The 17,037-nt window shown below is 41.1% G+C and overlaps 2 protein-coding genes across 2 annotated transcripts; both read right to left on the bottom strand.

The window, feature by feature from the left end:
• Positions 1-2,824: 2,824 nt before the first annotated feature.
• On the bottom strand, positions 2,825-6,628 carry LOC143363891 (uncharacterized). Its single transcript, XM_076804420.1, has one exon. The coding sequence runs from the start codon at positions 6,626-6,628 to the stop codon at positions 2,825-2,827; it is 3,804 nt and encodes a 1,267-aa protein (XP_076660535.1).
• An 81-nt stretch (positions 6,629-6,709) lies between these two features.
• On the bottom strand, positions 6,710-8,131 carry LOC143363890 (uncharacterized). The gene has a single exon (XM_076804419.1). It carries the CDS (start codon positions 8,129-8,131, stop codon positions 6,710-6,712), a length of 1,422 nt encoding a protein of 473 aa, XP_076660534.1.
• Between the last annotated feature and the right edge of the window lie 8,906 nt (positions 8,132-17,037).

Below are 17,037 nucleotides of genomic sequence, written 5' to 3'. Positions count from 1 at the left end.
AATGGGATAGAGGGTAGGATAGGATAGAGGATTGAATAGGATACAGGATTGCATTGAGGATAGGATAGGACAGAGGATATGATTGAATAGAGGATATTATGGGATAGAGGATTGGATAAGATAGAGTATTGGATAGGATACAGGATAGCATTCAGGATAGGATAGGATAGAGGATAGGATAGAGGATTGGATTGGATAGAGGATATTATAGAATTGAGGAATGGATAGGATAGAGGATTGGATAGGATAGAGGATAGGATAGGATAGAGGATGGGATAGGATAGAGGATGGGATAGGGGATTGGGTAGGATACAGGATTGGATAGGATAGAGGATGATATAGAATAGAGGATTGGATAGGATAGAGGATTGGATAGAATAGATTATATTATAGGATAGAGTATAGGATAGGATAGAGGATAGGATAGGATAGAGGATTGGATAGGATACAGGATAGCATTCAGGATAGGATAGGATAGAGGATATTATAGGATAGACGATAGGATAGAATAGAGGATAGGATAGGATAGAAAATAGGATAAACAGAGGATAGGATAGGATAGAGGATATTATATAAAAGAGGATAGGATAGGATAGAGGATGGGATAGGATAGAGGATACAATGGGATAGAGGATAGGATAGGATAGAGGATTGAATAGGATACAGGATTGCATTGAGAATAGGATAGGATAGAGGATATGATAGAATAGAGGATATTATGGGATAGAGGATTGGATAAGATAGAGTATTGGATAGGATACAGGATAGCATTCAGGATAGGATAGGATAGAGGATATTATAGGATAGACGATTGGATAGGATAGAGGATAGGATAGGATTGAGGATAGGATAGGATAGAGGATAGGATAGGATAGAGGATAGGATAGGATAGAGAATAGGATAGGATAGAGGATAGGATAGGATAGAGGATGGGATAGGATAGAGGATGGGATAGGGGATTGGATAGGATACATGATTGGATATGATAGAGGATGTTATAGAATAGAGGATTGGATAGGATAGAGGATTGGATAGAATAGATTTTATTATAGGATAGAGGATATTATAGGATAGACGATAGGATAGAATAGAGGATAGGATAGGATAGAAAATAGGATACGACAGAGGATAGGATAGGATAGAGGATATTATAGGATAGAGGATAGGATAGGATAGAGGATGGGATAGGATAGAGGATAAAATAGGATAGAGAATAGGATAGGTTAGAGGATTGTATAGGATACAGGATTGCATTGAGGATACGATAGGATAGAGGATAGGATAGAGGATAGGATAGAGGATTGGATAGGATAGTGGATTGGATAGGATAGAGGATGTTATAGAATAGAGGATTTTATAGGATAGAGGATTGGATATAATAGATTATATTATAGGATAGAGGATAGGATAGGATAGAGGATAGGATAGGATAGAGGATTGGATAGGATACAGTGGATAATTTTGTGGTTGTAAATGAATGTTGCTGTCTCTTTTCTTTGCGCAATAGACTGTTATTTTACACTATTTACAACTTATTGAATCTCATCTGCCGAACTAACCTTAGATGAGTCTTTAATACGGAACAGTGGGCTGGAGCGGTGTAAACTTAGCGCGGTGTAAACTTAGCGCGGTGTGAACTTAGCGCGGTGTGCACTTAGCGCGATTTCAGATTTAACAAAGCGAGGCCTTTGTATGTGTACGTCTACGATTAGTCAGAGTTTTTCAGTTGACTGGTTGCCAGTTGGATTGATTCTGCTTTGCTGCTCCGAGGTCAGTTCGTTCGTCACCTCGTGTGGGTGGTGAGAATTCTGGGCATGGGCCCATGATGGGAGTAAAACTCTCCTGATTTGTTGATCAGCCTAAGGGAGAGGATCTTCTGGAACCTCCCTCTTTGGTGGTGGAAGAAACCCCTACCTTAGGCCGATGTTCGGGAAATTCCCCAAAAAGCGCGTTTATTAGTACCTCGGAGCAGCATGTATTTTCAGCCAAGTGGCTGGGTATTGTTGGGGCCCGAGTGGCCTCCGTACGCCGTGCTAGCCAAGTGGCTAGCAGCTAATTTATTGCCCCTAAGGGGCTGGAAAACGTGCGTTTATTGTCTCTGGTTTTCGTCCGTTTGACGAAAACCAGAGACACGGTTCTTGGGGTTGTTGCGCAACCCGAGCGTACCTCGCGTCGTGCGGAAGAGGATTTACGACCCCTTGGCCGCCGCGTGTAGTGGGCCACAAGGCCCGCTGTGTCCGAATCCGGGACCCTCAAGTACCTCGTGGACGGTACACGGAGTGAGGGTCGTACGGATTGACTTATGGCCACTTTTCCAATGCCATCAGCTCGAACCCTCAAGCGCCTCGCGTGCGGCAACTCAAGGATTAGCATTCTTCGTGATTAGTCGAAGGACGGACAAAAATCGGAAAAGGGCTCTTTGCGCAATATGTTTTGGGACGAAAGAGCATGCTTCGCGCAGCTGTGGTATCCTCGATTGCCACACGGCCGGAAATACGCGGACCGTCTGCGACGAATCGGACATGCTCCCCCCGTTGAATGACACTGTCATTCAATAGAAAAATAAAATGGGCGCGATTAATCCTTATAATGAAAAAATTCAATAACTAGGGAGCTAGCGGAAGCTAATATGTACAGTCTAATGATACTAAAAGGGAATAAAAAGGCAAGTTACTGTAAAAAATAACGCGAGTTCTCCGAAACCTCTAACCTTAAAACACAAACAAATTATCTACTAATTGATTACATAGAAAATATCGTATACGAATATGATTGACATAATAAATAAGAGCAAATAAAGGCGCGATGACATAAATCTTAAATTTTAAGATGACGTAGGTTCGATCGGAAGAGGTGCTAGTTGTTTTACATTGCGCTTATAAACTCCGTTAATTGTTCGAACGGTTACAGCGCGTATGACGTCATCTGGGCCTGGATGAATCTCCTCCACTCGTCCAAGATTCCAATGTGAAGGTGGCAGGTGGTTGTCCTTGAGTACCACGATGGTTCCCTTGTTTATTATATGGGACCCCTTGGCCCATTTTGCGCGTACATTTAATTGATTAATATATTCCTTGGACCACCTGGTCCAGAAGTCCTGCTTCACCTTTTGAATATGCTGCCATTTTGACAGTTTGTTGTTGGAGGTCATGGTGAGATCGACCTCGGGTATACTCGTCAGCGCGGTTCCTATTAGAAAATGACCGGGAGTAAGGGCTTCGGGATCGTTGGGGTCGGATGATATCGGAGTCAATGGACGGGAGTTAAGGACAGCCTCAATTTCCGTTACAAAGGTGGCAAATTCTTCGTAAGTAAATAATTCGTTACCTACGACGCGTTTAAGGTGATGTTTGAAAGATTTGACGGCCGCTTCCCAGAGCCCGCCGAAATGTGGTGTTAAAGCCGGCATGAAGTGCCACGATATTTCTCTATCATTGAGAAATTGACGAATTTTCTCATTTTCGTTCAGGACTCGGGAAAGCTCGGTCAACTCGTTATTGGCACCTATGAAATTGGTACCGTTATCGGAATAAATATTTTTACATACTCCACGGCGCGCGATCATTCTTTTTAAAGCTGCGATAAATGCTTCAGTGGTCATATCGCTGACTACTTCCAAGTGAATAGCCTTACTCGAAAAACAAATAAATACGGCAACATAGATTTTGATTTTCATGCGGTTTCGGAACTTGCGCTCTTTAATGAAAAATGGGCCGCAATAATCTACTCCTATGTTGGTAAAAGGGCGCGTTTCGGTGATTCGGTTGGCCGGTAAAATTCCCATTACATAACTTGTCGCAGGAGGATTAACTCTAAAACATTTCACGCAACCTCGCAATATCCTACGTGTAGTATTTTTGCCGTCGATGGGCCAGTAATATTGTCGAACGTGGTACAAGGTAGCGTTGAGACCTGAATGGAGGTTTTGCAAGTGTGCATGTCGAATAATGAGATCGGTTACATGATCGTTTTTTGGCAATAATATCGGATGCTTTGCATGATACGGTAATTCTGACATTTGGAGACGACCTCCGACTCGTAATATGCCTTTATTGTCAACAAAAGGACTTAAACAGAGAAGTTTACTTTTATTGGGCAATTCCGTTCCAGTTTTTAATGCGCGTATTTCTTCTGAAAACGACTGTTGCTGTATTAAAGCGATAATTTTTTCGTTCGCGTGTTGAGCTTCCTCTACAGAAATCGCTCCGGTATGACGATTTGCCTTTAAAAATCTTAAACAATACGCGATCACTCTACGCAGACGCTTGATGCATGAATATTTGTGTAGAATGTCATTGGGATTGAGGACATTTGAGGCGAGACAAACAATCTTGCGTACTTCAGGTATATCTTGCAAAATTTCTAATCGCGATTCCGGCCAAAGCGATTTATCAAGCGTGAGCCAATCTGGACCGAATGTCCAACGTTTGTTATTGAGTAATTCTTTTGCTGTAATGCCGCGCGACAATAAATCTGCGGGGTTATCAGTCGTGCGAATATGGCGCCAGTCGGTTATGCGCGTTTTTGTTTGAATTTCTGCTATGCGATTGGCTACAAAAGTTTTTAGGTTGCTCGGAGATTTCATAAGCCAATGCAGCACGACAGTCGAATCTGTCCAGAACGTGGTTTTTGCGACGCTATTAGTGAGAGAATCTTTTATTGAGACATATAAATTTGCTAATAAATTTGCTCCACAGAGCTCAAGACGAGCGAGACTTATTGTTTTTAAAGGCGCGATTCTGGTTTTTGCACAAAGTATTTGTGTTTTGATTTTTCCGGAACGGTCTATACTACGGATGTAAATAGCCGCTCCATAAGCGCGTTCACTTGCGTCACAGAATCCGTGTATTTCAATTGTTTCAACGGTGCGTTGTGTGACGTGACGGTGGAAAGTGATCCTTTCCAAGAGTTTTAAATCGTCTTTATAAAGCAACCATTCACGATGTAGGTGAGCGGGTAGTGATTCATCCCAGTCTAATTTTAATTGCCAGAGACGTTGCATAATTATTTTTGCGGTTACAGTTACTGGACACAATAATCCCAAAGGGTCGAATATTTTGGCAATTGTTGATAATATTGCGCGTTTTGTCGGTTGCTGTGGTGAGTTAATATTCACTGAATATTGAATTTTGTCATTTCGCGGATTCCATGCTACACCTAATGTTTTCACCGTTTCGTCCCCAAAGAGTTTCGGATGAATTTGGTCATTGGATAACCCAGTCAATAATTTTGGATCATTTGAAACCCACTGTCGTATATTAAGTTCTCCCCTTTTTAATAATTCGATTATTTGATCGCGTAATCTAATTGTATCGCGGTATGTGGCGGCACCGGTCAGGAGATCATCAACATAAATGTCCCTCTTTATGACTTCGGATGCCGCGCTGTACGTGTGCAATTCGTCGTTGGCAAGTTGTTGCAAGCATCGCGTTGCAAGGAAAGGCGCGGATGTAAGACCGAAAGTAACGGTGTTTAGTTGAAAAGTCGCGATTTCATTTTTATCATTCCGCCAAAGAATTTTTTGATAATGTCTGTCTTGGGGTCTGACAAGAAATTGACGGTACATTTTTTCAATATCCCCGGTTAGTACAAAAGGGTGCATTCGAAATCTCAACAAGTGGCAGAAAAGATCGTCCTGAATAGTAGGACCTGTTAAAAGAGTGTCGTTCAGCGATATACCTGTACTCGATTTTGCCGAACCATCGAACACAACTCGAACCTTTGTTGTTGAGCTGGAGGGTTTGATGACGGCGTGGTGTGGCAGGTAAAACCCTTCAGAGTGCACAGGTGTCTTTATTTCCGTTAAATGGCCGAGTGTTATGTATTCCTCTATTACCTGTGTATACTCTGTATGCAATTCTGGATTAAGAGCGAATCGTCTTTCTAACGACTGAAATCTACTCATAGCGCGATTATAAGTTTCTCCTATACTTTGTTTTTTGTCGTTAAATGGAAGCGCGACTACGTATCGACCGGTAACAGAGCGCGAAATGTTATTTTTAAAATGCGTTTCACAAGCTTCCTCTTCAGGTGTGAAATGAGGAAGTTGTGGTCCTTCTTCGATTTCCCAAAATTTTTTCAAATCAAATTCGGTATTGTTATAGAAGGATTTGCGCGAATTTTTGTGGAACGTAGTAGGAGCACTCCCCCCGATAACCCAACCGAATTGAGTTTTTTGTAAGATCAGGTCAGAGTCGGTTCGTTTCGATAAATTTATTTGACCGATACTGAGGCACGAGAGCGTCAGTCCCGTACCGATCAGCATGTCGATAGGCGCGGGTTTATGAAAATTTGGATCCGCCAATCGAATGTTAGACGGAATCGCGATTTTTGTTTTATCTATTTGGACGTCGGGTAAGTGCCCAGCAATGCGCGGAATTACGAAAAAATATAAATCGCGTTTAAAGTTATTCAAACGGGATTTGATTGTCAGTTTGACTTGCCTATTTGTTATTGTATTGAGCTCGTTCAACGCTTCGATCGTTACGCTCTGCTCGCGCGTTGGTAATTTCAACTTTGTTAATAATTCCTCTGTTATAAAATTTGCGTTTGAACATGTATCCAAGAGTGTTCTACAATTTATGAGTTTTTTATTGATGTCCAAAGCATGAACGGTGGCTGTAGCCATTAAATCATGGGTCGAACCATCAATGATTAGCGATGTTATCTTATTTTGGGATTGATGCGTAACGTCGAAGCGGGTAGCGAGTCAGGAGTCGTTTTCAAGGTTTTTTGATTCGGCGTTTGACATTACTGTTGGCTGCTTAGGATTTTTATCCCGATGAAGACGCGTGTTATGTGGTCGATGACATTTTTGGCACCTGCCCCGGTAACAGGTATCAGGTGAATGACCGGGCTTTAGACAATTTAAGCAAAGTTCGGCCTTGCGCGCTAATTCTATTTTTTTATCTACGGGGGCTTCCAAAAACTTTTTACATTGATAAGCCGCATGTTCACCCGTTTTACAAATCCCGCAAGTTGGAAAGCGATATTGCGTTACGAAAGCTTGACGATAATTCAAGTTTGGTGATGACGATGGAGATGACCGTGTATTATAAGTGCGATTATTTTGCGAATAAAATTGAGGTGGACGGTTGTTGTATGCGCGATTATTTGGCGGCGAAGACAAAGGGAGTGGTCGAGTGTTGTATGCGCGATTATCATTTTGCGATTTCTTAATCGGAGGATCCTGCGTCGTGATGTTTGATATGGATTCATAATCCCTGCATTGGTGGGAGGCCAAATGCAAGAATTTGAAAATATCGTTTATTTTTGGCACTTCGGTATCGGCTAACGTGCGTTCCCACGTTTTCCTGATCTCCTTGCCCATGCGCGAAATAATTATACTAGTTATGAGATCGTTGGCGATATCCTCCCAACTACGACCTAGAGCTTGCAATGAACGTATTTGTAATTGCATGTGGTTAACAAGATCGCGAATTGACTCGGATGACTCGTTAGGCATTGATGGAGTGTCGCGTAGAAGTGCCGCGTGTCGTAAAACCAAAGCGCGTTTGTTATCGTAAATTTCTACTAAATGATTCCAAGCGGCTGCGTAGTTGTCGTCAGTGATTGTAAAAGCTCCTATCGCGATTTCGGCTCTTCCTGATAATGAAAGCCTAAGATAATTTAATTTCTGAATATTACTTACACCTTCGTGCGCGTGTATCATCGTTTGGAAGGCGTCTTTAAAGGTAATCCAATTTTCGATGCGACCATCGAATTTTGGTAAATCTATTTTAGGTAATTTGACTGGAACCGAATTGGATTTACTTGTAAGATTGTTTTCTTTGATTGCCTTATTTGAAGGCGTGTCAAGATTTTCTAACATTGTTATCGCGGACGCTAGCACATCATCGTAATATTCTGTGAGTTCTTCTCGTTGCAAAAGTACAGTCTCGCTGTCATCCGATATTATTGTCAGCTCATTTTGTTGTTCGTCGAATTTTTCGAAGTATGATTTTAAACGCTCGATCCGTTCTCGTAGTTTAACGCGTTCTTTAGCAGAGTCCTTATAATTTTCAAGGAAACTCATAAGCATTGTAATTTGCCCTTTATAATATCGGCTTCTATGATTGAGTGCGCGAATCTGTTCCTCCCTTTGAGAATCTTTCTTTGTCGTGCCAGTCATTTTCGGAAAATTGAGACAGGAAGAAAAGTGGAAAAATAAACAGGAAATAGAGAACCGCGTGAATTGACGAGCCTACCTTTCGTAGATAGGTTTTGGCTGCTGCTTCCTTGTTTCCTTTCCTGGAGAATCAGTCCACTGGTGTCCTCAGCAATCGCGTACTTGGATGATCCCCGTGGCTCGGTATAACGTCCAAGAATGTCGACCCTACGAAGATGATGGAGATCGTCCGGTAGAACAGATCTCGTTGTGCGTTGATATTTCAATGTTCAAACTTCACCGCACTCCACTTAGATCACTGATCCGGCTCGAAGGACCATGGATAATTTTGTGGTTGTAAATGAATGTTGCTGTCTCTTTTCTTTGCGCAATAGACTGTTTATTTACACTATTTACAACTTATTGAATCTCATCTGCCGAACTAACCTTAGATGAGTCTTTAATACGGAACAGTGGGCTGGAGCGGTGTAAACTTAGCGCGGTGTAAACTTAGCGCGGTGTGAACTTAGCGCGGTGTGCACTTAGCGCGATTTCAGATTTAACAAAGCGAGGCCTTTGTATGTGTACGTCTACGATTAGTCAGAGTTTTTCAGTTGACTGGTTGCCAGTTGGATTGATTCTGCTTTGCTGCTCCGAGGTCAGTTCGTTCGTCACCTTGTGTGGGTGGTGAGAATTCTGGGCATGGGCCCATGATGGGAGTAAAACTCTCCTGATTTGTTGATCAGCCTAAGGGAGAGGATCTTCTGGAACCTCCCTCTTTGGTGGTGGAAGAAACCCCTACCTTAGGCCGATGTTCGGGAAATTCCCCAAAAAGCGCGTTTATTAGTACCTCGGAGCAGCATGTATTTTCAGCCAAGTGGCTGGGTATTGTTGGGGCCCGAGTGGCCTCCGTACGCCGTGCTAGCCAAGTGGCTAGCAGCTAATTTATTGCCCCTAAGGGGCTGGAAAACGTGCGTTTATTGTCTCTGGTTTTCGTCCGTTTGACGAAAACCAGAGACACGGTTCTTGGGGTTGTAGCGCAACCCGAGCGTACCTCGCGTCGTGCGGAAGAGGATTTACGACCCCTTGGCCGCCGCGTGTAGTGGGCCACAAGGCCCGCTGTGTCCGAATCCGGGACCCTCAAGTACCTCGCGGACGGTACACGGAGTGAGGGTCGTACGGATTGACTTATGGCCACTTTTCCAATGCCATCAGCTCGAACCCTCAAGCGCCTCGCGTGCGGCAACTCAAGGATTAGCATTCTTCGTGATTAGTCGAAGGACGGACAAAAATCGGAAAAGGGCTCTTTGCGCAATATGTTTTGGGACGAAAGAGCATGCTTCGCGCAGCTGTGGTATCCTCGATTGCCACACGGCCGGAAATACGCGGACCGTCTGCGACGAATCGGACATACAGGATAGCATTCAGGATAGGATAGGATAGAGGATATTATAGGATATACGATAGGATAGAATAGAGGATAGGACAGGATAGAAAATAGGATACGACAGAGGATAGGATAGGATAGAGGATATTTTAGGGTAGAGGATAGGATAGGATAGAGGATAGGATAGGATAGAGGATAGGATAGGCTAGTGGACAGGATTGGATAGGATAGGATAGAGGATAGGATATGATATAGGATAGGATAGGATAGAGAATAGGATAGGATATATGATATTATAGGATAGAGGATAGGATAGGATAGAGGATAGGATATGATATATGATATTATAGGATACAGGATTGGATACGATAGAGGATATTGTATGATAGACTTTATGATAGGATAGAGGATGTAATAGGATAGAGGATACAATAGGATAGAGGATAGGATAGGATAGAGGATAGGATAGGGTAGAGGATAGGATAGGATTGAGGATAGGATAGGATAGAGGATGGGATAGGGGATTGGATAGGATAAAGGATTGGATAGGATAGAGGATAGGATAGAGGATAGGATAGAGGATGGATAGGATAGAGGATTGGATAGAATAGAGGATATTATAGGATAGAGGATAGGATAGAGGTTTGGAATAGGATAGAGGGTAGGATAGGGGATAGGATAGGATTGAGGATAGGACAGGATAGAGTATAGGATAGAGGATATTATAGGATAGACGAGAGGATAGGATAGAGGATAGGATAGGACAAACGGTAGTATAGGATAGACGATAGGATAGGATAGGATAGGATAGGATAGGGGATAGGATAGGATTCAGGATAGGATAGGCGATTGGATAGGATAGAGGATTGGAATAGGATAGAGGATAGGATAGGATAGGAAAGGATAGGATAGGGGATAGGATAGGATAGAGGATAGCATTCAGGATAGGATAGGATAGAGGATATTATAGGATAGACGATTGGATAGGATAGAGGATAGGATAGGATTGAGGATAGGATTTGGATAGAGGATAGGATACGATAGAGGATAGGATAGGATAGAGGATTGGATAGAATAGAGGATATTATGGGATAGAGGATTGGATAAGATAGAGGATTGGATAGGATACAGGATAGCATTCAGGATAGGATAGGATAGAGGATATTATAGGATAGACGATTGGATAGGATAGAGGATAGGATAGGATAGAGGATGGGATAGGATAGAAGATACGATAGGATAGAGGATAGGATAGGATAGAGGATTGGATAGGATTCAGGATTGCATTGAGGATAGGATAGGATAGAGGATAGGATAGAATAGAGGATATTATGGGATAGAGGATTGGATAGGATAGAGGATAGGATAGGATAGAGGATTGGATATAACAGATTATATTATAGGATTGGATAGAGGATAGGATAGGATAGAGGATAGGATAGGATAGAGGATAGGATAGGATAGAGGATAGGATAGGATAGAGGATAGGATAGGATAGAGGATAGGATAGGATAGAGGATAGGATAGGATAGAGGATAGGATAGGATAGAGGATTGGATAGGATACAGGATTGCATTGAGGAGAGGATAGGATAGAGGATAGGATAGAGGATAGGATAGAGGATAGGATAGAGGATAGGATAGAGGATTGGATAGGATTGAGGATATTATAGGATAGAAGATAGTATAGGATAGAGGATAGGATAGGATAGAGGATTGGATAGGATAGAGGATAGGATAGAATAGAGGATATTATGGGATAGAGGATTGGATAGGATAGAGGATAGGATAGGATAGAGGATTGGATATAATAGATTATATTATAGGATAGGATAGAGGATAGGATAGGATAGAGGATAGGATAGGATAGAGGATAGGATAGGATAGAGGATAGGATAGGATAGAGGATAGGATAGGATAGAGGATTGGATAGGATACAGGATTGCATTGAGGAGAGGATAGGATAGAGGATAGGATAGAATAGAGGATATTATGGGATAGAGGATTGGATAGGATAGAGGATAGGATAGGATAGAGGATTGGATATAATAGATTATATTATAGGATAGGATAGAGGATAGGATAGGATAGACGATTGGATAGGATACAGGATTGCATTGAGGAGAGGATAGGATAGAGGATAGGATAGAATAGAGGATATTATGGGATAGAGGATTGGATAGGATAGAGGATAGGATAGGATAGAGGATTGGATATAATAGATTATATTATAGGATAGGATAGAGGATAGGATAGGATAGAGGATTGGATAGGATAGAGAATAGGATAGGCTAGAGGACAGGATAGGATAGAGGATAGGGTAGGATATATGATATTATAGGATAGAGGATAGGATAGGATAGAGGATAGGATAGGATAGAGAATAGGATAGGCTAGAGGATAGGATAGGATAGAGGATAGGGTAGGATATATGATATTATAGGATAGAGGATAGTATAGGATAGAGGATAGGATAGGATAGAGAATAGGATACGATATATGATATTATAGCATAGAGGATAGGATAGGATAGAGGATAGGATAGAGGATTGGATTGGATAGAGGATATTATAGAATTGAGGAATGGATAGGATAGATGATTGGATAGGATACAGGATAGCATTCAGGATAGGATAGGATAGAGGATATTATAGGATAGACGATAGGATAGGATAGAAAATAGGATACGACAGAGGATAGGATAGGATAGAGGATATTATAGGATAGAGGATAGGATAGGATAGAGGATGGGATAGGAAAGAGGATACAATAGGATAGAGGATAGGATAGGATAGAGGATTGGATAGGATACAGGATTGCATTGAGGATAGGATAGGATAGAGGATAGGATAGAATAGAGGATATTATGGGATAGAGAATTGGATAGGATAGAGGATAGGATAGGATAGAGGATTGGATATAATAGATTATATTATAGGATAGGATAGAGGATAGGATAGGATAGAGGATTGGATAGGATAGAGGATAGGATAGGATAGAGGATTGGATATAATAGATTATATTATAGGATAGGATAGAGGATAGGATAGGATAGAGGATAGGATAGGATAGAGGATAGGATAGGTTAGAGGATAGGATAGGATAGAGGATAGGATAGAGGATTGGATAGGATATAGGATATTATAGAATAGAGGAATGGATAGGATAGAGGATTGGATAGAATAGAGTATATTATGGAATAGAGGATTGGATAGGATAGAGGATATTATAGGATAGAGGATAGGATAAGATTGAGGATAGGATAGGGGATTGGATAGGATAGAGGATAGGATAGGATAGATTAGATTATAGGATAGACGATAGGATAGGATAGAGGAATGGATAGGATAGAGGATAGGGTAGGATTGAGGATAGGATAGGATAGAGGATAGGATAGGATAGAGAATAGGATAGGCTAGAGGACAGGATAGGATAGAGGATAGGGTAGGATATATGATAGTATAGGATAGAGGATAGGATAGGATAGAGAATAGGATACGATATATGATATTATAGCATAGAGGATAGGATAGGATAGAGGATAGGATAGAGGATTGGATTGGATAGAGGATATTATAGAATTGAGGAATGGATAGGATAGATGATTGGATAGGATACAGGATAGCATTCAGGATAGGATAGGATAGAGGATATTATAGGATAGACGATAGGATAGGATAGAAAATAGGATACGACAGAGGATAGGATAGGATAGAGGATAGTATAGGATAGAGGATAGGATAGGATAGAGGATGGGATAGGAAAGAGGATACAATAGGATAGAGGATAGGATAGGATAGAGGATTGGATAGGATACAGGATTGCATTGAGGATAGGATAGGATAGAGGATATGATAGAATAGAGGATTGGATAAGATAGAGTATTGGATAGGATACAGGATAGCATTCAGGATATGATAGGATAGAGGATATTATAGGATAGACGATTGGATAGGATAGAGGATAGGTTAGGATTGAGGATAGGATAGGATAGAGGATAGGATAGGATAGAGGATAGGATAGGATAGAGGATACGATAGGATCGAAGATAGGATAGGATAGAGGATAGGATAGGACAAACGGTAGGATAGGATAGTGGATAGGATAGGCTAGAGGATAGGATAGGATAGGGGATAAGATAGGATAGAGGACAGGATAGGATAGAGGATAGGATAGGATAGAAAATAGAATAGGACAGAGGATAGGATACGATAGAGGATATTATAGGATAGAGGATAGGATAGGGGATTGGATAGGATACAGGATTGCATTGAGGATAGCATAGGATTTGGGATTGGATAGGATAGAGTATAGGATAGGATAGAGGATAGGATAGGATGGAGGATAGGATAGGAAAGAAGATAGGATAGGGGATTGCATAGGATACAGGATTGCATTGTGGATAGGATAGGATAGAGGATAGGATAGAGGATTGGATAGGATAGAGTATTGGATAGAATAGAGGATATTATAGGATAGAGCATTGGATAGGATAGAGAATACGATAGAGGATAGTATAGAGTATAGGATAGAGGATAGGATAGAGGATTGGATAGGATACAGGATTGCATTGAGGATAGGATAGGATAGAGGATAGGATAGAGGATAGCATAGAGGATTGGATAGGATAGAGGATATTATAGAATAGAGGAATGGATAGGATAGAGGATTGGATAGAATAGAGGATACTATGGGATAGAGGATTGGATAGGATAGAGGATAGGATAGGATAGAGGATAGGATAGGATAGAGGATAGGATAGAGGATTGGATTGGATAGAGGATATTATAGAATTGAGGAATGGATAGGATGGAGGATTGGATAGAATAGAGGATATTATAGGATAGAGGTTTGGATAGGATAGAGGATAGGATAGGATAGAAGATTAGATAGGATACAGGATAGCATTGAGGATAGGATAGGATAGAGGATAGGATAGGATAGAGGATAGGATAGGATAGAGGATAGGATAGGTTAGAGGATAGGATAGGATAGAGGATAGGATAGGATAGAGGATAGGATAGGATAGAGGATAGGATAGGATAGAGGATAGGATAGGATAGAGGATAGGATAGGATAGAGGATAGGATAGGATAGAGGATAGGATAGGATAGAGGATAGGATAGGATAGAGGATAGAATAGGATAGAGGATAGGATAGGAAAGAGGATAGGATAGGGTCGAGGATAGGATAGGATAGAGGGTAGGATAGGATAGAGGATACGATTGGATAGAGGATAGGATAGGATAGTGGACAGGATAGGACAAACGGTAGGATAGGATAGAGGATAGGATAGGATGGAGGATAGGATAGGAAAGAGGATAGGATAGGATAGAGGAAAGGATAGGATAGAGGATATGATAGAATAGAGGATATTATGGGCTAGAGGATTGGATAAGATAGAGGATAGGATAGGATAGAAAATAGAATAGGACAGAGTATAGGATACGATAGAGGATATTATAGGATAGAGGATAGGATAGGGGATTGGATAGGATACAGGATTGCATTGAGGATAGCATAGGATAGGGGATTGGATAGGATAGAGTATAGGATAGGATAGAGGATAGGATAGGATGGAGGATAGGATATGAAACAAGAAAGGATAGGGGATTGCATAGGATACAGGATTGCATTGTGAATAGGATAGGATAGAGGATTGGATAGGATAGAGTATTGGATAGAATAGAGGATATTATAGGATAGAGGATTGGATAGGATAGAGAATACGATAGAGGATAGTATAGAGGATAGGATAGAGGATTGGATAGTATACAGGATTGGATAGAATAGAGGATATTATAGGATAGAGGATAGGATAGAGGATAGTGTAGAGGATAGGATACAGGATAGTATAGAGGATAGGATAGAGGATTGGATAGGACAGAGGATATTTTAGGATAGACGATAGTATAGGATAAGGGATAGGATAGGACAGAGGATAGGATAGGACAGAGGATAGGATAGGATAGAGTATAGGATAGGATACAGAATATTATAGGATATAGGATAGGATAGGATAGAGGATACGCTAGGATAGAGGATAGGATAGGATAGAGGATGGGATAGGATAGAAGATACGATAGGATAGAGGATAGGATAGGATAGAGGATTGGATAGGATACAGGATTGCATTGAGGATAGGATAGGATAGAGGATAGGATAGGTTAGAGGACAGGATAGGATAGGGAATAATATAGGATGGATGATAGGATACAGGATAGGATAGAGGATTGGATAGGATAGAGGATATTATAGGATAGAGGATATTATACGATAGAGGATAGGATTGAGGATAGGATAGGGGATTGGATAGGATAGAGCATAGGATAGGATAGAGGATAGGATAGGATAGAGGATAGAATAGGATAGAGGATAGGATAGGAAAGAGTATAGGATAGGATAGAGGATAGGATAGGATGGAGGATAGGATATGAAAGAAGAAAGGATAGGGGATTGCATAGGATACAGGATTGCATTGTGAATAGGATAGGATAGAGGATTGGATAAGATAGAGTATTGGATAGAATAGAGGATATTATAGGATAGAGGATTGGATAGGATAGAGGATACGATAGAGGATAGTATAGAGGATAGGATAGAGGATAGGATAGAGGATTGGGTAGGATAGAGGATATTTTAGGATAGAGGATAGGATAGGATAGAGGATGTGATAGGCTAGAGGATATGATAGGCTAGAGGATAGGATAGGATAGGATAGGATAGAGGAAAGGATATGATAGAGGATAGGATACGATAGAGGATTGGATAGGATACAGGATTGCATTGAGGATAGGATAGGATAGAGAATAGGATAGAGGATAGGATAGAGGATTGGATAGGAAACAGGATTGCATTGAGGATAGGATAGGATAGAGAATAGGATAGAGGATAGGATAGAGGATTGGATAGGATACAGGATTGGATAGAATAGAGGATATTATAGGATAGAGGATAGGATAGAGGATAGTGTAGAGGATAGGATACAGGATAGTATAGAGGATAGGATAGAGGATTGGATAGGACAGAGGATATTTTAGGATAGAGGATAGTATAGGATAAGGGATAGGATAGGACAGAGGATAGGATAGGATAGAGTATAGGATAGGATACAGGATATTATAGGATATAGGATAGGATAGGATAGAGGATACGCTAGGATAGAGGATAGGATAGGATAGAGGATTGGATAGGATACAGGATTGCATTGAGGATAGGATAGGATAGAGGATAGGATAGGTTAGAGGACAGGATAGGATAGGGAATAATATAGGATGGATGATAGGATACAGGATAGGATAGAGGATTGGATAGGATAGAGGATATTATAGGATAGAGGATATTATACGATAGAGGATAGGATTGAGGATAGGATAGGGGATTGGATAGGATAGAGCATAGGATAGGATAGAGGATAGGATAGGATAGAGGATAGAATAGGATAGAGGATAGGATAGGAAAGAGGATAGGATAGGATAGAGGATAGGATAGGATGGAGGATAGGATAGGATAGAGGATAGGATAGGATAGAGGATAGGATATTA

This window comes from Halictus rubicundus, unplaced genomic scaffold (assembly GCF_050948215.1).
Source record: "Halictus rubicundus isolate RS-2024b unplaced genomic scaffold, iyHalRubi1_principal scaffold0164, whole genome shotgun sequence".
Taxonomy (NCBI): Eukaryota; Metazoa; Arthropoda; class Insecta; order Hymenoptera; family Halictidae; genus Halictus; species Halictus rubicundus.
This window is presented reverse-complemented; position numbering and strand designations above follow the sequence as displayed.